The sequence below is a fragment of the Rhinolophus hipposideros genome (genome assembly GCF_964194185.1).
Source record: "Rhinolophus hipposideros genome assembly, chromosome: 5".
Taxonomy (NCBI): domain Eukaryota; kingdom Metazoa; phylum Chordata; class Mammalia; order Chiroptera; family Rhinolophidae; genus Rhinolophus; species Rhinolophus hipposideros.
Window position 1 is genome coordinate 90,896,810 of NC_138051.1, and position 19,877 is coordinate 90,916,686.

Genomic DNA, 19,877 nt, shown 5'->3' on the forward strand with positions numbered 1-19,877 from the left:
GAATAGGGTATATTAGTACAACTGGTTTACAGGTGGGGAAACATGTCTGGGTTCACACACTGATATACGACGTGAGTGGCAAACTGGGGCTCAAACCCAGGCTGCTTGGCTTCAGAGCCTGTGCTCTTCACATTAGACTACATCACCCCTCATTTCTTAATATAAGCTTTACTGAGATATAATTCACAACCATACAATTTACCTATTTAAAGTGTACCATTTAGTGGTTTTTAGTATACAGTTATGCCCGGCTTTTCAAAAGTTCACTTTATGCCACTTCACTTTTGCAAAAGACCTACATTAGTATCTGTTTTCACTAACCACAAAAAATCCAAAGAGGATTCTTGGTTTTACAAAAAAGGGCAAAAAGTGAAAATAGCATGATGTGTCCTAAGATGATAGATGCCTTATGCCATTTCAGCTTATGAAATTTTTCATAGGAACGCTCTACTTTCAGATAGCAAGGGAACCTGTATACACAGATATGTACAGCCATCACCACAGTAAGTTTTAGAACATTTCCATCACCCCAAAAAGAAATCCCATACCTATTAGCAGTCACCTCCACACCCCTCTCTTTTCCCCAAGAAACCACTAATCTACTTTCTGTCTGTACCGATTTACCCATTCTGGACATTTCATAGGAATGGAAACACATAATATGTGGTCTTTTGTGATGGACTTCTTTCACCTAACATGTTTTCAAGGTTCATTCATGTTATATGTGTCAGTACTTTGTTCCTTTTATGTCTGAATAATATTCCATTATACGGATAGACCACATTGTATTTATTCATTCATCAGTCAATGGATATTTGGGCTGTTTACACCGTTTTGGAGATTATGATGAATAATGCTGCTATGAACGTTCGTGTACAAGCTTTATGTGGACACATGTTTTCATTTCTCTTGGGTATATAACTAGCAATGGAATTACTGGATCATAGGGTAACTCCCTGTTTAACCTTTTGAGGAACTGCCAGACTGTTCTTTCATTATTTGAAAAAAAAAAGACATATTTTTTAAGGTAAGGCTACTGAGTATGGGCCAGTGAGGGAAGGGACTTTCTCTAGGTCACACAGAAAACTAAAGAAAAAGCCAGAATCCGACCCCAGGGTCTCTGACTGACGGCCAGTGCACCTCACACTGCGCTACACTGTCGCTGTCGCTTGGGCCAGAGGCCTCAGCCATTGTCAACAAGACCGCCTGAGCTCCAGCACTTGCTCCAGCACTTACCACATCCTGCCTCTTCCTCCCCCCTCTTCTCTCTCCTACCATCACTGAAAGGCTTGAAGTTGAGCACTGTTTGCCAGTCAGACAGTTTCCACAAGCAGAATGCTCTAAATCTCTGATGCTCCACAATTTGCACAAAGTATATTTAAAAGGTTATATGATTTAAAAAATCTTAGAAAAAAAATTACAGTATTTTCAAAAGTATAATAAAATCTATACTAAATTTTCCCAAATCTTTTTGAGACTATTGTTTGACGCAAGGTGTCTCTGAGTGAAGGGGTAATGGGTAACTTTTGATAGTGGATAATCTTTTGATTATGTCATGGTTAAGATTTTTGGGTGCATTTCCCAGAAACCGAGAGAGTGAATGACTTTCATGACTGGGAAAACAAATCCTTGTGTACTTCCAGTGTTTTCTAGTTCTTTGCAATCACATGGAAGAAAGACAATTCAAGTTATCATTAATAATAGATTTTGCTGACAGGCCACTATGTGATTATATTACACAGAAGGGTTGAGTGACATTTTCATTACTAAATTCTTTCCTTTCCCATTTCTGGAAACAAGACTTCTCAGCCCAAACATCTACGAAAATGACAAATAAGAATATAATTGAAGGCAAGCCCTGCCTCATTCTAACAATGTCATATTCATCCATGAATAGATGAAATGGTGGGAGATGTGTCTGCCAGCTTATTACAAGATGCATTTCCAATAAAGGTTTACTTTTTAATTCCTTAGAATTAATTTATCACAAACCGTAACATACTATATAATTTTGACCAAGCATGTACTATTAATAATTGATCATAACTTAATACAGAAAACAATTTTTAACACATAGCACCTTGGAGACAGAAAATAGAATACATCTTAAAATACCAATGTATAAAAGTTTTGCAGAGATGTATAGGAGGTGGGAGGATAAAAAAAATACTTTCAAGCACAAAAATATATGACATTAGGATAAAAGTATGTGGGAGAAGTGGAATGGAAATGTGCATTCAAGAAGAAAAGACAAGGAAGCCAAGTTTTCAACATTAAAGAAGAACCCGTCAATGATGTTAGAGATCAAACTATCATGATAGATTCCGCTGGGTAGACAGTTAAAATGTCAACCTTTCAATTTACTGGCAATTGGATCGTTTGCAGCTATTTAAACTGGTGAAATTTTGCTGCCAACTTAAATACGTGTCATGGAATACATGGTTTTGCAAAACATGTTTGAGCACACATGAGGGAAACGTTTTCGAAGATTCCTGTATCAATAGATTATATATTTTGTGAAGGATATTTGACCGTCTGATAAATGCACAGAATGAAGGAGTCAGGAGCAATTTGTGTATTAAAAATAATACTACTAGTAATCATAGCTCATGCGTAGGGTAATTATTCTATGCCAGACACTGTTTTAGGCACTTTCATCCTTAAATAAGGATGCTGTGAGGGAGGAACTATTAAGGCCCCTATTTCACAGATGATAAAACTGAGGCACAAAGGGGCTAGCTAGCTTACTGGGACCACACAGCTTTTTAGTGCAAGGCCAAAAAGGAGACATGGGGGAGGGGGGCATGCTCTGACTGCTGTGTTGATTGCCTATTTAGTTGCTTTTTTTTTAAGTACAAAATTAGCATCCTGTGAAGAGACATTCTGATGGTTTCTTCTGACAGGCTGATGGACCCTCAGGCTGCTGGGGTGTGCACATCCTGCTTTGCAGACCAATGCCCTGGACCAGCCCTGTCTGAGTCACCTGGGGTGTTGGTTTAAAAGGCAGGTGTCTGGGCCCTGCCCGAAGCCTACAGAACCATGGTCCCTGGGAGTCGTCCTAGAATCTGCCTTTCAGCCAGAGGCCTGGCTGGTTCTGATGCACCCTGAGGTTTGAGAGGGGCTGCTGAGCAGGAAGAACACAGCCTGTGCTAGGGGACCTCTAGCCACATACCTCAGCCTTCATTCCGCCTACTTGTGGCAAAAAAACATTGAGAATTTGAAAATAGCATATCGTCCTCCTCTCTTGATGTCTTTGACTTGTGAGGTGGGTATTATCCCATTTATACAGATGAGAAAACTGAGGCTGAGGGGGTCTTCAGGACCTTCCCAAGGTCACACAGCTGAGACTGGGCGTGAGGCTCAGGACCTGCCCTCCCACACTCGGCCTGGCTCAGAGACATTCAGTCACAGATGGACTGTGGCTTTTTAACCCCAAGTAGTACCCCTCCCCAAACTAGGTCCTTTGTTGTTGTACTAGGCTTGGCTTGGAACGATTTTGGCCACCAAATCAATTCAATAAATACTTCAGGAGCTCCGAATGTGTGCCTAGCAGGTCACCTCTGAAGTAGCTCCCTGCCTGGAGGGCTGTGCTCCTGGGATTGGAGTCCTGCCTCCCCGAGGAAGCTGTATCCGCCAGGGCCCAGCCAGGACATCAGAAGTCACTCTGAGCATTTGCAGCTGACTTATTGCAGGTGATGAGAAGCCAATACAGAACAGCAGGCAGCCTGGAGATTAACAACAGCAAGAAGTCACTGTCACCATTGGGGGGGAGGACAATGGCAGTGTGGAGCCCCGGCGCCTGGCACTCTGTGGATGCTGGATCCACACTAGTCCTGACTGGTGAGCTCGGGAGCCGCAGTGGACATGCAGCTGCTGCCGCAGGCACCAGAGGCCAAGAGGGAGGCTGTTTCCATTTCCTGCCCTCCATTCTCTCACCAGAGCTGATTGTTGACCTAACCAGCTGACATGGTGGCCTGAAGAGGACAAGGAATGAATCTGAGGTATTATTATTATTCTCTTGAACATATGAGGAAACTGAGGCACAGAGAGGGAGGTGACACGCCTGCATTTGAATAGCTAGTGTGTTAGGTGGAATAATGACCCCCACTGAGTCGTCCATGTCCTAATGTTTGGAACCTGTGAATATGTTAGGTTACAGGGTAACGGGGACCTAAGGTTGCAGATGGAATTGTGGATGCTAATCAATTGACCTTAAAATAGGGAGATTATCCTGGATTGTTTGGGTGGGCCTAATGTAATTGCCAAGGTCTCTAAACGTGGAAGAGGGAGTCAAAGGGGAATCAGAGAAAAAGATGTGATCTTGGAAGGAGAGTCAAGGAGATGCAATGTTGCTGGCTTTGACGATGGAAGAAGGGGGCTAGAAGGGACCCAGGTGCCCTCCTGAAGCTAGAAAAGGCAAGGAAACGGATCACCCAGAAAGGAATACACTACATTCGTGGTAATTTCTTACAGCATCCATAGGAAACCAATACAGCTAGGAAGTAATGAAGTTCACATTCAGATCCAGGTGTTCTGATGCCAAAACCTGCTACTCTCTTCATTGCGGGGTAATATTGCTTCGACTCTATCCCCTGAACATCCATTCGGAATTGCGTATCTTTTGACTTCCTCACCACAGGGGGTATTTCTAGTCTCCATCCACTACAGCTCCCACCTCAGGCCCTTTGCATGGTTGTTCCCTCTGCCTGGAAAGCTCTCTCCAGCCTTCCACTCCTAGATATCTGAATAGCTTTCTCATTCCTTCAGGTTTTTGCTCACATACCATTCTACGTAAAGTGAAACCCAACTCCCGCCACCACCGCTGCCTGACCCCTATCCTTCTTCTCTGTTTAATTTCCCCCAAAACATTTGTCATCGTGTGGCAGTCTATGTATTTTACTTGTTTATTGTAACATCGATTAGGGAAAGGATTTTTGTCCGCTTGTTCACTGCAGTATCCTCAGACCCTGGAGGAGAGCCTGGCCCGTGGTAAGTGCTCAGAAATTATTTAATGAATGAATTGTGAGATGGGATAATGGGCTCTGAACTAGGCTGCGATGAAAGAGAGGTGAGATGTTGAAACGTGGTGGAGTTAAAGCAATGAGCTTTGACCACTGAGCTGGCTGTGAATGAGAGAGGGAGATGGGAGGCTTCTGGACTACATCTCTGCTTGGTGTCATTAGACAGAATTAGATATAGGTGAGGGAGGACACGTCCCAAGGGAAGATGCTAAGTTCAGTTTGGATACTTGTAGAATGTGTGTATATGTGTGTAGATATATAGGCACATAGAGAGACATAGACACATACATACAGAGATAGAATACATACACATACTCAAACACAAACATATGTACAACTTATGCATTTATAAATATACATAATTGGGAAATTCGACATTGTTTAAATTCCTAGATAGTCTAAACAAAGCCTAGGCAAATTACAAAAAAAAAAAAAATTACTTCCACACATGCAACCAAGACAAAAGTAATTAATGTGACTCTTCATAACCTCCCTTCCTCTTCTCAGCCCCACCCCTTCTTTCTAAGGCAAAAGGATATTCCATGGCTGGCTCAGAGCCTATGCCCCTTTTGTCAGGGAAATCCAAGAGATTGATAAAATGTAGCTAAACCTTAGGAGAGCAGGGAAGTTAAGTCTACACCATAACTTGCTAAGATAAAGCAAGGAGGGGGTTAGAAAGACTATTTGGGGGCACTTAGGGAGATTGGAAGTAGCAAGAGAGAGGCTTGCAGAGATGCTGTACGCTGGGTGGAGAATATTAAGAAAGTCAGCCATAGGGAGAAAAGAGAGGGACATGTTTGCTGTGCATTAAGAAGCCACCTGTTAATGCATGTCCTCCAGAATTCAAACCTTCTTAAGTTTTGATAATTAGCCTATGTTTCTTAATCTCAGGAACCCTACACTTCTTCAGGTTTCACACAGGTTGCCTAGACTTCCACACAAACCCGGCATTGCTTTCAGCATTCATGGAGAGTTGTCTTGCCCCTAACCCATCATATCATCGCATCCATCACGGAGATGCCAGATTTGTTAGCGGAGATGGGGTGTCAGGACTTTCTTTTTCTTTTTTTTAAAAGATTTTCCATTACAGCATTTTATTGATAATGAAAAGTAAGAAGCAATTGCCTGTATTTTGCACCTATTGTGTGTTAATTAGTGAAGTATTTTTAGTGTTTCATAACTAAAATGCCGAAATTAATTTGGAGCAGCAGAAAATAAGATCAAACATCTCTCTCTCTCCAGTTCAGCAAGTTGCAGCATTTTGAGCACCTATTACGGAAGTTTCCAAAGGCCAAAGGGATGCTTGCCGGTTTTCCAGTGTCCTGATGGATGTAATAAATGACAAACTTTACCAACTAGATGCAAGAGGAGGATTTTAAGACATTTGGCATCATCACAAGTCAGCAGAAAAAAAGCAAAAAAAACAAAACTTAGGTAACTCATCAGACAAAGAAATAGTCTCAAATAAGCAGATCAATTCGAGGCCAAATAATAACTTAAATGTTGGTGCAAAAGTATATGTCAACTTCGCACTTCCAAACGCCCTTCCAATTTTTGGAGCCGTAAGTAAATTCTTCCCAGTTGTGAATTCTGCATGTTTCAAATGTTTTATATTTTCACAATTGTGCTAGTACTTTGACAGTCGAGGTCGTTGTCTTAAGTTGTTTATAACAGTCTAATGACAGCGATTTAACTTTTTTAACAGTTAAGTATTTATAGGGCTCACATCTTCCAAGGTAACGTTACCCCAAGCCGCCCGCGCGAACCCTGGGAGCACGACTTCGTCCGTGCGGGATTTGGTTCCTGTCGGTCCCCGTAGCGTCCGTCCGCCGCAACTTCCGCTCTGACGGACCGCGGGGCGAATGCACTTCCGGCAGCGGCGGCTCCAGCAGCAGCATCAAGATGGTGAGTGACTCAGGGGTTTCGGGTGGTGGTCGCGGGGCGACGGAGTCGGTGCGGCCCGAGACGAGGGAACGCGGTGGCTGCCCCGAGGCACTCGGCCCGCCCGCTCCCCCGCCCGGTCTCCTTGGGGTACGGAGGCTCCCGGAGACGGTGTTCAGGGCCGCCGCGGGCCTGGGGTTGGGGTTGGGCGCGAAGGGCCCCCCAGGCGGGTCACTGGGGCTGCAGAGCGGGCCAGGTCGCCCGGTTTTGCTCTTCTGCTGGTCGGCGCGGGGAGTTTGGACGGGAGCCTCCTCTCGTTACTGGGACGAAGGGTTTGTGAGCCGCCCGGGGGGGGACAGCGAGTGGGGCCGGGGCGACTGGCGCTCTTAGAGCAGCTCGGAGCGAAGGGGCCCCCGGTGCGGGAGTGCTAAGGACAGCCGGCCTTTGAACACCGGCACTTTTCAGAAAAAACTTATCGGGGGGAATGTTGGGGACCTGTAGTTTTGGAGGACCCCCCAGCCCCATGGCAAGTGGCTGTTTCTCAGTCTAGCTTTGGGGGAGGCAGCGCAGCTCCGGGTCAGGCGTCGCCTCCGGCCCGGGTGTGGAGGGTGCGGCGCGCCGACCCCTGGGGGAATCCGGGGGCGGCCTTCGGGCCGTGAGCACTGCGCTCTGCCCGTGGGGCGCACTGGCCGCCCCCTTCTGTCCTTGGCGAGGGTCGGGCGGCGTGCTAAGCGACAGAGACGGGAGGGGCCGCTGCAGGTGCTACGGGCAGGGGATCTGGAGGCCGAGCTGATGGACGGGCTGTGCCCTCGCGGAGCTCACGTCCTAGGTCGGGCAGACCAAAAAATGAGAAGTAGGTGATGCGTCGGGGAGTGGGTGGAGACGGACGGGGTGGCCGTGGTCGTGCGGCGGCGGTTCCATAGAAAAGCATAGCGTGGGGGGGGGGGGTGGCAGCAGAGATGCCTCTGGGAAGGGGCGGTCTGAGCACGGAGCTGAAGGAAGGGGGACAGCAGCCTCTGCAAATCTCTGAGGGACACGCGGCCGGGCGGGCAGGGACAGCAGGTGCAAAGGGCCTGCGGCGGGACTGCGCTCAGCCTGTGGGGCGAACACCACGGTCAGACCGCGCGGCCTTGTAAGGCCTTTGGATGAGCACGTGCCAGGCACTTTCCCAGCATTGCCTCAGTATCCCTCACAACAGCCCTCACTTTACCGAGGGAGGAACCAAGACACGGTGAGGGGCTGTGCTAGAACACAACCCTGTCCGCCTGCCCTAGAGCCATGGCTGTCGTGTGCTAGAGACCCAGGCCGTAGGGAAACGCGCAGATACTGGTGTCCGGTACACGAGTGTGATTTCTCGGCGCAGCTCCAACAAGCTTTGTGACAGCGGACGTTACTTCCCCGGGCCTTGGCTTTTTATGTGAATTAGAGGTGATGGTACTGCCAACCTCAGAGTCCGTAAGAATGAGACGATAACCCTGAGACTGTTTAGTGCACTGCGTGGCATATAGTAGGGGCTCAGTGACGGACGTACTTGTTAGTGGAGACTGAGAAACGTAAAATGCCCCAGACGTCAAAACGTTTGCGGCCCGTTCAGAACAGCGTCCTCCGGTGCGGCGAGACTTGCCGGATCATGAGAAAGGTAGATGAACCTGGGAAGTTCGCCTGGGAAGGAGATGAACCTGCAGCCGGTCTGGCAAGGGTCAGGCATGCTACGCGAAAGAGACGGGATGTTACACTGTAAGTGCTACAGTAGGGAGGTGGTGGAGGTTTTTAAGGACAGAGAACACACGCGTGTTCCTCATCTAGCAGGCAGGAATAATGAGCTCTACCGTGAAGGATTATGTGGAATTAATGAGACAGTAAAGGAAAACGCCTAGTACAGACTTGGGCACATAGTAAGTGCCCCACAAACCTTAGCCGCCCCAGTCAACAGCGTATTTCCCTAAGAGGTGTAAGTAATTGTTAAAGGCCTACAATTTGGACAGCCTATTGCAGTATAACTTTCCCAACATTTCTGAGCCCTTAGTTACCTTCTTCAGAATAAACCGCAAAGTGTTAATCCTGCTCATGGGGAAATATAACTGACCTTAACTCTTTTAGGTAACCATGATAAGGTAGTTTTGTCTTGATGGTGAAGCTGGCAATGTATTAATTTAGAGGTGCCTGTATAGAAGTGATTTGAGGGTACTGAGAGAGCCCCCCAAATAAAGTAAGTTCATTGTTACTCGTTTAGAATGCCATCATTTCTGAGACATTGCGTTAAGTATTGTCCTTATACTGAAGGGTATTCTAAAACCAGAAATCCCACTGAGTTTATTATTAATACACTTAAGTTCTTGATCCCTTAAGGTGATTGGGGAAAAAAGACCTGCCTGAGAGCCCCTGGCTTTAGGGATGGGAGGGGGGTGGTTTATAAGTTGCTATTAAAATGAAAGTCTCCTGTATCTTGGTGTGATCTTAGTAAGGAGTAAATGAATGATAAATAATTGTTGAATCGGTAAAATGACTTAGTTTTGATGGCCTAATTCCACGAAATAAGCTCTTGGTGGTCTTCGGGTAGTTTATATTAAAGAATGCCACGCTCTATACATCACCCTCAAGGAGGGGGGTGGATCTTAGACTCTTAGCCTCATTATGATACATTAGTTACATCAATTTCTTAATAGAGTTGTCCTTGATTTAAAATGCAATCAATTACAAGGTACACCATTACTCTACTAACAGCTTTTCAGGAAAAAAGAAATTCTACCATGCTAAGTGTGCACAAGTACACCTTGAGTTCAGAAATGTTGAAATGAGGGGGAAGTATCCTAGAATCACAGGAAAATCAAAGGGATGTTCTTTTGAAGGGATTATATTCTGAATTTGTACCTCTGACCTTTTTACAGGGTCAAAGTCAGAGTGGTGGTCATGGTCCTGGAGGTGGCAAGAAGGATGACAAGGTAAATAAGGCAGCTATGTCTGTGATGTGAGTAAACTGTGGATAATGTCATAGATCTCAGCTAGGGGGACTCCTGAATCTTAAAATGCAAAATAAATGATCCTGTAGTTCTTTAACCAGCCTGGCCTACAGATAGTTTTAGAAAAATTATTCACCTGTCAAAAAGGAATTTATGAACTAATTATTTTTAAATGTGCGAAAGTAATAACATTACAGAGGTGTGAAAAGAACTTGCTTGTAATTTTAGTGTTTAATATCCTGAAATGTGAAGAATTGTCTCAAATTATATCGACTCAAAGTTTTGGCATGTAACTGAATTATGACCTCTCTATTCCTTCCTGAAAAATCTATCATTGTGTATAATAAAAAGATCGATTACATTCACATATTAGAATTGTAGGAATGTAAAGACTAGGTTTTATTTTTTGAAAGAACAGTTTTTAATAGCATCCTAAAAGGAAAATCCTATCATCTGGTAATGGTCCTAAGGAAAACATTTGTTTTAATATGACTTCTGTGTGATTCCCCTCCCACCCCTGCTGTTATGATAACTCAGGACAAGAAAAAGAAATATGAACCTCCCGTCCCGACCAGAGTGGGGAAAAAGAAGAAGAAAACAAAGGGGCCAGATGCCGCCAGCAAACTGCCACTGGGTAATGACGTGGTTCTTCCTTGCTGTTTTTCTAATTATTCACTCTGTGTATGTAGCTTAGAGGTGGGAATGTGGAAACCAGAAATGGGGTGGGGGGCGGGGGTTGAAACTCTAGTTCTGTGATATATATTTTTTAAGTTTATTGGGATGACAATTAATTGTTAGTAGTTACATAGATTTCAGGTTCACAATTCTGTAATACATCATCTATATATCACATTGTGTGTTCACCACCCAGAGTCGGTTCTCCTTCCATCACCATATACTTGATGTGTGATTATTCTAACTCTTGTGTGCGGCATTCCTCTAGGTTAGAACAAAGGTTATATTTTGGTTTTAACAGTATATGACTGTCTCACTTTAAGAAACTCCATGAGTTTCCTTTAACCAGCTCCTCTAGTGTATTAAAAGTACAGTTTGAGATTACAAAACTCAGGCTGAGCTGGAATAACTTAGAAACACACTTATTTCATGAAGAAATGGAATGCCATTGTATTGGAAGTCACATCATGGGGTGCCTGAACATAAAATTTGTCAATGGCTTCCTACTGAACACAGACTAAAACTCAGGCCATGTGACCCGACCCAGTCCGTCCCCGTCCTTAGCCCCACCACTGCCCTTGCTGGACCGTCATGCTGCCCTGCCTTGTGCTCTTTGACCCTTCTGCATGTCAGGGCCGTGCCCACTGCTTCCAGATGTTCTTCCCCAGTCCTTCCCATGGCTGCCTGCTGCTCATCCCTTCAGGCTGCAGCTCAAATACCTCCCCACCCCTATCTAAACAAGTCCCTTCCTGCTTAAATGAAATAATTTTTAAAATACTGCTTGGTTAAGAATGGAGTCAGTAAAACAACATGGCCATTAATCTACTGTAATGAAGCAATATGGTATTGATAAAGAATAGATCAATCAGGTCCCAGAAGAGCATAAAAAGTCTAAAAATAGTCAAGTTATAGGGTTAATTACTATATGGTAAAGGTGACATTTTAGAGGGAAGAGGATGGGTTATTTAACATAAATAGCTGGCATCTTTTATTAATGTTTGCTATTGAAAGAAAATAAAATTGGACCCCTTGCTTTTTGCCAGATGGATTATAGATACACGTAAAAATAAGTAAATAAATGAAAATGTAGAAATAAATTTATTAATGTTGGGGAAGGAGAGACCTTTTGAAGAAATCAAGAAACCCAGAAACCTCAAAAGAAAAGATTGACAGGTTGCTCTATATAAATGTTAAAATTCCTGTGTGGCATGAGAAGGCAAGCCAAAAGAAACACAAGAGTATGAAAAAAATGTTTGCCACATATGTTAATATCTTCCTACAAATGGAGGGTGTGTTACAGCTAGTGTGCAACAAGGTAACAGCACGTCTACCCATTTTTATTATCTCCTATGGGGAGTAATAAGCCAAAGCGAACTATCTTTTGGATCTATGACTTTTTTATTATATATATATATATATATATATATATATATATATACACACATATATGTATATATATGGGCAATTCATTTAGCATATTTCATATATATTATGTTTTGGTCACAGACCTCATCCCCATTTTTACATTCTTCCTTGTAACTGCCCAACTCTCCTTCCCTTTGGCATTTAGGCACCTTCTTAAATACTTAGAGTCACCAACCTTTATTTTTCAGAGTCTGTCCAACTAAGTCTTAACTTTTTTCCCCTTGAGAATAAATTGCATTAATTGCTAACTTCAAGATTCAAGTATAATAAAACTTATTTTAATTGCAGTGACACCTCACACTCAGTGCCGGTTAAAATTATTGAAGTTAGAGAGAATTAAAGACTTTCTTCTCATGGAGGAAGAATTCATTAGAAATCAGGAACAAATGAAGCCTTTAGAAGAAAAGCAAGAGGTAAATTGAAAAATTACTATAAGTTTTATTTTTACAAGTTGAATTCTACTTAAACCCAAAATTCATGTAGTTGAAACTTTCGGGCTTTTATGAATTACTAGCTGTCTCTTAAAAGCACCAGTTGCTTTGTAAATCTAGTGAACTATCAGCATTGTCCATTTTATAGGTCTAATCTGCTTTTCCTTTTCCGCATCCTTCCACAGGAGGAAAGATCAAAGGTGGATGATCTTAGGGGGACCCCAATGTCGGTAGGAACCTTGGAAGAGATCATTGATGACAATCACGCCATTGTGTCTACATCTGTGGGTTCAGAACATTATGTCAGCATCCTTTCATTTGTAGACAAAGATCTGCTGGAGCCAGGCTGCTCAGTCCTGCTCAACCACAAGGTGAGTCGAGTCTCGAAAGCTTTTTCCTCTTTTGTCTGCCCACCGTCCTGTGAAGCAGATCTTCCACAGGTGATCGGTACCGCTTTACTATGAACAAATTGTGTGATCCCCACATTCCCGTGTTAAAGCTTAACGTTCCGTGTTAGGTGCATGCCGTGATAGGAGTGCTGATGGATGACACGGACCCCTTGGTCACAGTGATGAAGGTGGAAAAGGCCCCACAGGAGACCTATGCTGACATTGGGGGGTTGGACAACCAAATCCAGGAAATTAAGGTATGTCTAGGAGCCAGTGCTGGGGGTTTGAACTTTTGGTTTCTTACTGCTGTCTCATTTATGGTATCGGACTTGCTTTGCATGTTTTGGTTTTTTCGTTTTTGATCAGATCAGTAATTTACTCAGAGCTTGCCAGTTGTGTTTTGTATTTGTTGATAATCAGTTAGGTAATATAAATAATAAATTGTATGATCTTGCAGCAGCTGCAACTTAATATTTTTTACATGTTTAATAATTTCCTGTGTGAATATGTAACATTTCCAATTGTGTTGACTTCAGCTGTGGCTATCTGGAAAGTGCCCGTGGTGTATGGGGTAGGCTGAGTGGCACTTACAGTGGTGGGGTCTGGAACATAATCCCAGCCCCTGCCCTGATCCTGAGGTTGGGGGAAGTGGGTGTTCAGGATGGCTGTGGGTTTTTTCATCTGTAGGGGAGGCATTCAGCTATCACAGATCTCCACTGTGACCGACGTCTCAGACAGCTGGGAGACGGCCTGGGTGGTAACAGCAGGCAGAAAAGTCTTGCCAGCTTCTGTCTATAGTTTAAATTTGCAAAGGGTGAATTTTAGCTTTTTAAAGTTCTGTTTGTGAGAAAGGGCTTATATGTTGCTCAAGGTTGACTTTGCTGGAAAGTCAAAGGAAATTGGGTGCTGTTAGGAAAGGGAATGGGTGCTGGGAGCTCCAGGTGTCTCTTCAGTGTGTCCTTGCTGCTTGTGGAAGTCAAGTACATTGTCTGTAACAAGAGTAACTGACATGTTAGCTTATTTTTCTTGGAAATGAGATACACTTATGATGCCAATTCATGAATCTGATGATGGCTTCGGTAAGAAAGGCTTTCATTTTTACTGAGTATTTTCTGTAGGAATCTGTGGAGCTTCCTCTCACTCATCCTGAATACTATGAAGAGATGGGTATAAAGCCCCCTAAGGGGGTCATTCTCTATGGCCCACCTGGCACAGGTATGTATGCTGTGTGGTTGACACTTGGCAGGCACTAGGCTCATCTCAGAGCAACAGCATTAGCTAGTTACTTAACTGTTGAGGAGGATCCCTAGTTTAAAACAGGCGTTCTAAGCAACATTTTGGGATTTTTGAATAAGCTACTCTTCAGGGAATATTCCTATTATGTAAAAGTAGATTTATCTGTGTAATAGATGCACTAAAAAACTGAACTTAGACTTGAAATTGTACACTGCACAGAGTTACTGTGTCAAAAACAATAGTAAGGATTACAACAAAACACAGCAGTGGGCGGAGTACTCCCCCCCAAAATGCCTGCTTAGTGTGAATGCATTTATAACTCACGAGATCTCTTCTGTACGTGAACGTACTAGATGTATAGGCTGTGGAACATAATACTGTCAGGTGTTTATAAGAGTAATGTGAGTCTATTAAAAATAGTGTATAGGAAAAACACCTGGTGCTCAAGCTTGGCTGTCCATTTCGCATCACGGCTTTAACAGTACTGATGCCTGGTCCCATCCCTGAAGATTCTCATAGATTCATCTGGAATGTGGTCAACACCAGAGCCATTGTGGACAGCCACTGACTTAAGAGCTATCCTGTGTTCAGATTAGGTTCATTCTCCTGGCCCATTGGTACTGAGTATAATATCGGAATATAATATAATATCCAATATAATATCATGAAGATAAAAATACATAGACGTATTTGGCTCACTATGCAATAAACGGAGCGGAGGAAGTTGTGCAGTCCAGGACTTGGCACTTCACTGCTACGTAAATTACAAAGGAAGGGCGGTCATTTGACGAGTGACTTGAAACCCTGTTCACAAGAGGGTCTGTGCTGGGATGGCCCACATGGAGGGCCTGGGAGAACAGAACGGCAGACATCTGAGTGGTGGCGTGACTTTTCACCCCAGGAATCGCCTGTTGCTTATGTCCATTTAATGTGGTAATGAGGAGTTTTTAAATTAAAACAGCACTTGAGACTTTTTCCCTTTGTCTTTTTCAATCTAAAATAGGTAAAACCTTATTAGCCAAAGCAGTAGCAAACCAAACCTCGGCCACTTTCCTGAGAGTGGTTGGCTCTGAACTTATTCAGAAGTATCTAGGCGACGGGCCGAAACTCGTTCGGGAATTGTTTCGAGTTGCTGAAGAACACGCACCATCCATCGTGTTTATTGATGAGATTGATGCCATTGGGACAAAAAGGTAGGCTTTCTTTCACCTGTTTTGCATCATTTAGAGGTAAAAACCACGTAGCTCTTCTGAGTGAGCGCTCATTGGACACTCCCTGTGTGGCCTGCACATGGGTTTGCCACAGTTCCTACTATATGTGCCTCTCCGTCGATGCTCTGCTCTCCCAAGTACTGGGAAACAAGTACCCAGGAGTGGTGAATGTTGGAGCTTGGTCAGTCAGTAATCTTGCCTTGAGCACCCGCTGTGCCCTCAAGGAGCTCATGGTCAGGTTGAGGGATACCAACGTGGAGACAGAATAAATGATGTAACTTCAGGCATGAAAACTGCTACAAAGAAAATAACATGATGTGTAACTTGGCCATTGGGAGTGTATGCTGATGTTTCTGCTAGAATAACTGAGGGTGTGATGGGTTGAGATAAGAATGGTGAGGTGTTTAATTATAATTCCCTTTAGCAGGAGATCACTTGGGTCTTCATTTCTTCTTTCTTTTCCAAAGATATGACTCAAATTCCGGTGGTGAGAGAGAAATTCAGCGAACAATGTTGGAACTGTTGAACCAATTGGATGGATTTGATTCAAGGGGAGATGTAAAAGTTATCATGGCTACAAACCGAATAGAAACTCTGGATCCAGCACTTATCAGACCAGGTCAAATTTGCTTTTGTTTCATCATGGAGAATCAATGTGTTTATGCATATTTGTGTAAGAATTATAAAATGACACATATAAAAGCAAATAGTGCACTCAAACGTCCCCTTCAGTTACAGTTAAGAGCGGGATGTAGTCTGTGCAGCTTGGCTCTTTCAATTCCAATCTTACGTTGGGATCTTTTTTTTCCCCACAACTCCCTTTTAAGCCTGAAGAACTTGTTTCGGGAGAATTCATCTGATAGTTCAGGTTCATTGTCCACATCCATGTAACACCAAAAGCAGCAGTAGCTAATTTGTTTACTCTTTTTCATAATATTGTTATGAAATATTGTGGTTGACACTTAGATTGTGGATTGATCTGTTCTTTTGCACTAACCGTGCTATTCAGGAACTGTTCCTTTCATTTCTTTCTGAAGGTAGCAGAGAGGATTTCTTTTAAATGGGATGAATTCAAATGTAAAAATTTACAAACTCCCAAGACGAATGTTCACTTTTTAAGATTTGAACCTCCTTCCCAAAGTGCTGACTGAAAGTGCACGTGAGGAGACGGGCTGAGGCTTCTGCCGGTCGCAGAGCCTGGGGCAGCACAGGGCTGGGGCTGAGAGAACCTTTAACCTACAGGCCGCATCGACAGGAAGATTGAGTTCCCGCTGCCTGACGAAAAGACCAAGAAGCGCATCTTTCAGATCCACACAAGCAGAATGACGCTGGCTGATGACGTCACACTGGATGACTTGATCATGGCTAAAGATGACCTCTCTGGTGCTGACATCAAGGTGAGAACCCGGATTGGACTGTACCTCTTGGATTTACCACATGCGTGTATAAGTTAGGATGGTTCCTCCTGACCAGCGTTCAGAGCAAAGCCTGGCCGCACTGAATATGGGTACATCCTGCCTTTTACAAGACCTGGGTTTCCATCAGGCATAAATAGCACGGTTCGGTAGGGATGGGATGGCGCCGAACTGCATATTGTTGGAATCTATAGAACTAGATTAGTGTCTTAGTTAGGAAGGAAAAGCTCTCTTCTCTTTTTAAAATTTAAATTATTTAGTTTTACACCAACTTGTTTTACTTTGAAAAATCTCAAGCCTTCAGAAAAGTTGCAACAATAGTAAACACCCGTAGACCCATCATCTTAATTTACCAAGTATTACCCTTTTGCCCATTTATATTCCTATGCACTTCGTTTTCTGCCAAACCACTTGAAATAAATATCCTGATGGCCATAACCAAAGAGAAACTTCAGTACCAGCATTTTGTTTTTATCTCATGTGCATGGATTCTTCGTTTTACTTTTGGCAAGTAATTATTGAGAAAACAAATATATCAGAATGAATACTATACTGAAACTTACAATATATAACCATAATACGTGTTTTTTTATGACTATAAGCATATGAAATGGACGTACACTTTATGTTGCCTCTAAATTTGAGTATAATTTCATCTATTTCCTAGAAGTATTGCTTCCTTTAACGAAAGTGGAGCTGTGAGAACATACTGACCTGCCTGGCCACACAGCTTGTTCACACCTGAGCCAGTACTAGAAACAAGGGCCTCAATTCCTGGCCAGTTCCCTTCCTTAATTACTCCAGTTGAAGCTACCTCAGATCCTTTGAGAAAATAATTAGAATGCTTAAAATGTTTTCAAAAATCTAACCTTTTCCCCAAATTGATTTGAGCAGTTTGTATTTAACCTGAGTCTTACAGTAGCTCTCTGAATTATTAGAATAAAAGTATTTCACTTTCTGAATATCCTGCTCTTTCTTACAGGCAATCTGTACAGAAGCTGGTCTGATGGCCTTGAGAGAACGTAGAATGAAAGTAACAAATGAAGACTTCAAAAAATCTAAAGAAAATGTTCTCTATAAAAAACAGGAAGGCACCCCTGAGGGGCTCTATCTCTAGCAAACCGCAGTTGCCTTCAAGGAAATGGTTGGGGTGCCCTATCCCTTAGAGGGATGAAGTTGGGGAAGGTGTCCAGAGGAATCCACGTCCCAGTTGCTGTTCATTAGCAAAACATCCTGTGTACCTTTCTGAACATGATGTGCAGTTATCTCTGCCCAATAAAGCACGCTCTTTCTCAAGCAGTTCATCCTGGTCTGGAGCCGCCACACCTGCCACTCAGCCCCAGTTCAGTGGGTGATTGGGAGTCAGGGAAGCTTCTAGGTGATAACAGCGTGCAGAGACTTCAGTGCCTTGCCCCAGAGCTGGCGGTAGAGTCGTGCAACAGCAGCTAATGGGAAAGAAATGACCATAACGACAGAACCAGCTGTCTTGGTTCTTTAGCAGTAAACGCTGAGTTCATGTGGCTGTGGCTTCAGAAGGAAACAGCTTTCCCTTCTTGAAGGTCTGTGGAGCTGTGCGTTCTCAGCACTCTGGGGGCAGGAAAGAATATTAGTGCTAAGAGACTGAGGTTTCCCAAAAATCTCAACAGGTCAGGGATGAAGAATCTCATATCAGCCCTGCCTCTCCTTGTTCTTGGGTTCAGAAACTTCATTTTGCTCAGGAGTGCCCACAAATGTGTCAGGGCCTCTCCCCTTTTCTCCATATGTTTCCTGCACTTTCCTTGCTTTAGAGTTTAGTCTTAACACCAGTGAGTGGGCAGCAAGCGTCCATTTGGCTGGCCCACTTGCTTGGATGCTCCGAGACACCGCCCGACCAAGTGCTACAGCTGTGTCGCCTTCCCTCCTTTTCCCCAGGGTCCATCAGTTTCTAGCCAAAATCCTATTCCACAACACTGGCTTCCCTGGATGAGGTGCCGAAGAAATTTTTCTTCAGCAACTCTATAGATCATGATTTTTAAAAGCCCAAGTGAAGCCGGATACCCTTAGAAATCAAAACAAGGTGGCGGCCAGGCGGGGCCATCCCACCTGAGCACTGACGCACATCTCAGGCCCGGCTGGCTGTGGTGGGAAGCCGCTGGCTCCATTCTCCACGCCGTAGTCAGTGGTCGCTGGCAGGCTCCGCTGTGGCAGGAAACTTGTTTCTTCAGGTCATGCTCGCCACCCTAATGTGCACACAAGTCCCCAAGGGTCCTGTTTGAGCACAGATTTTGATTCTGCAGGGTGGGGCCTGAGTGCATTTCTGACAAGCTCCCATGTGATGCTGTGGGGCCACAGGCACCACCGAGTAGGGCTCAGGGAATAACAGGAAACTACACTCGACACAGGACAGAATGCCGAGTTTTACATGACTCCCCACTGTTCTGGTTGGAAGGGCAAAATCTGCTCTCCCACTAACCAGCCCCGGGGCAGGAGGTCCTGCTGAGTAACCAGCCCTTATCTGCAAAACCCAAAGGACTTGGCAGGACCACTCACCACGGTGGGGCTGGCACTAGCGAGGCAGAGGGAAGCAGGACACTCAGCAACCACAACAGGTTCTCTTGGCCCGATTCTTGTTTATGTACATATACACAGTCACATATACAATATGTAAAAGGATAGCTTTGTGTCACATCCAAAAAATGCAAGAGGTGGGAGACTGCTAAGCCAGACACAAATGATCTAGAAAAACTTAAAAAGCGGGTCTGCTACCACGCTCATGCGTGTGTCACCATCTCACTCATCCTGGCTCCCACAGGGCAGGCGACCGCCGTGGTCCCTAGTCCTCAAGCAGAAGCTCCAGCTCCTCCAGGGGCAGGCGCACTCGGAGCTCCTTCTCGGTCATCAGGTCCAGGACCACCTGCATCTCATCGGGGAAGTAGTCCACGGCGTCCATGTACAACACCTAGGGCAGCGAGGGCCACCGCCCGTCAGCCAGCCACTTCCGGTCCCCAGCGCGCCCACCCTCCTGCTGCCCCCTCCACAGCCCGCAATGCCCTCCGCTGTACAAACGGCACGCTGCAGGAAGGACTGAACCCCAAAGCAGAGTGGAAGGGAGTGACCACGTGCGGCCACCTCTTCCCAACGTGGGACCAGAAGCTGCTGGCAGACATTGCAGACGCCATCGATTTGATTTCTGAATGTCTCCTGACGTGCGCTCTGCATGGCAGACTTGGGACACTCAGCATCCAGGCTGAACG

General features: G+C 44.5%; 2 protein-coding genes across 3 annotated transcripts in view; one reads left to right on the forward strand and one right to left on the reverse strand.

Annotated features, from left to right (window-relative positions):
- The first annotated feature begins 6,865 nt into the window (after window positions 1-6,865).
- Window positions 6,866-17,940, forward strand: PSMC1 (proteasome 26S subunit, ATPase 1). Of its 2 annotated transcripts, none has more exons than XM_081047936.1 (11): window positions 6,866-6,926; window positions 9,791-9,844; window positions 10,400-10,496; window positions 12,251-12,375; window positions 12,579-12,764; window positions 12,911-13,039; window positions 13,901-13,997; window positions 15,022-15,211; window positions 15,697-15,848; window positions 16,472-16,626; window positions 17,627-17,940. In XM_081047936.1, the coding sequence occupies exons 1-11, from the start codon at window positions 6,924-6,926 to the stop codon at window positions 17,759-17,761; spliced, it is 1,323 nt and encodes a 440-aa protein (XP_080904062.1). In that variant the 5' UTR covers window positions 6,866-6,923; the 3' UTR covers window positions 17,762-17,940. The 2 variants fall into 2 exon arrangements, with proteins under 2 accessions (XP_080904062.1, XP_080904063.1); XM_081047937.1 differs by having other exon boundaries at window positions 6,915-8,639.
- NRDE2 (NRDE-2, necessary for RNA interference, domain containing) overlaps window positions 17,937-19,877 on the reverse strand; it is a 37,632-nt gene continuing 35,691 nt past the window's right edge. Inside the window, exon 14 of the mRNA XM_081047935.1 lies at window positions 17,937-19,582. Within this exon, the coding sequence (XP_080904061.1) occupies window positions 19,457-19,582 (126 nt within the window). The 3' untranslated portion in view covers window positions 17,937-19,456. The remainder of the gene's footprint in view (window positions 19,583-19,877) is intronic.

Bases quoted from the DNA above. Each gene is read 5' to 3' on its own strand.
- PSMC1 (XM_081047936.1), top strand. The intron at 12,376-12,578 runs GTAAATTGAAAA...ATCCTTCCACAG, and splicing joins CTTTAGAAGAAAAGCAAGAG to GAGGAAAGATCAAAGGTGGA. The intron at 15,212-15,696 runs GTAGGCTTTCTT...TCTTTTCCAAAG, and splicing joins GATGCCATTGGGACAAAAAG to ATATGACTCAAATTCCGGTG.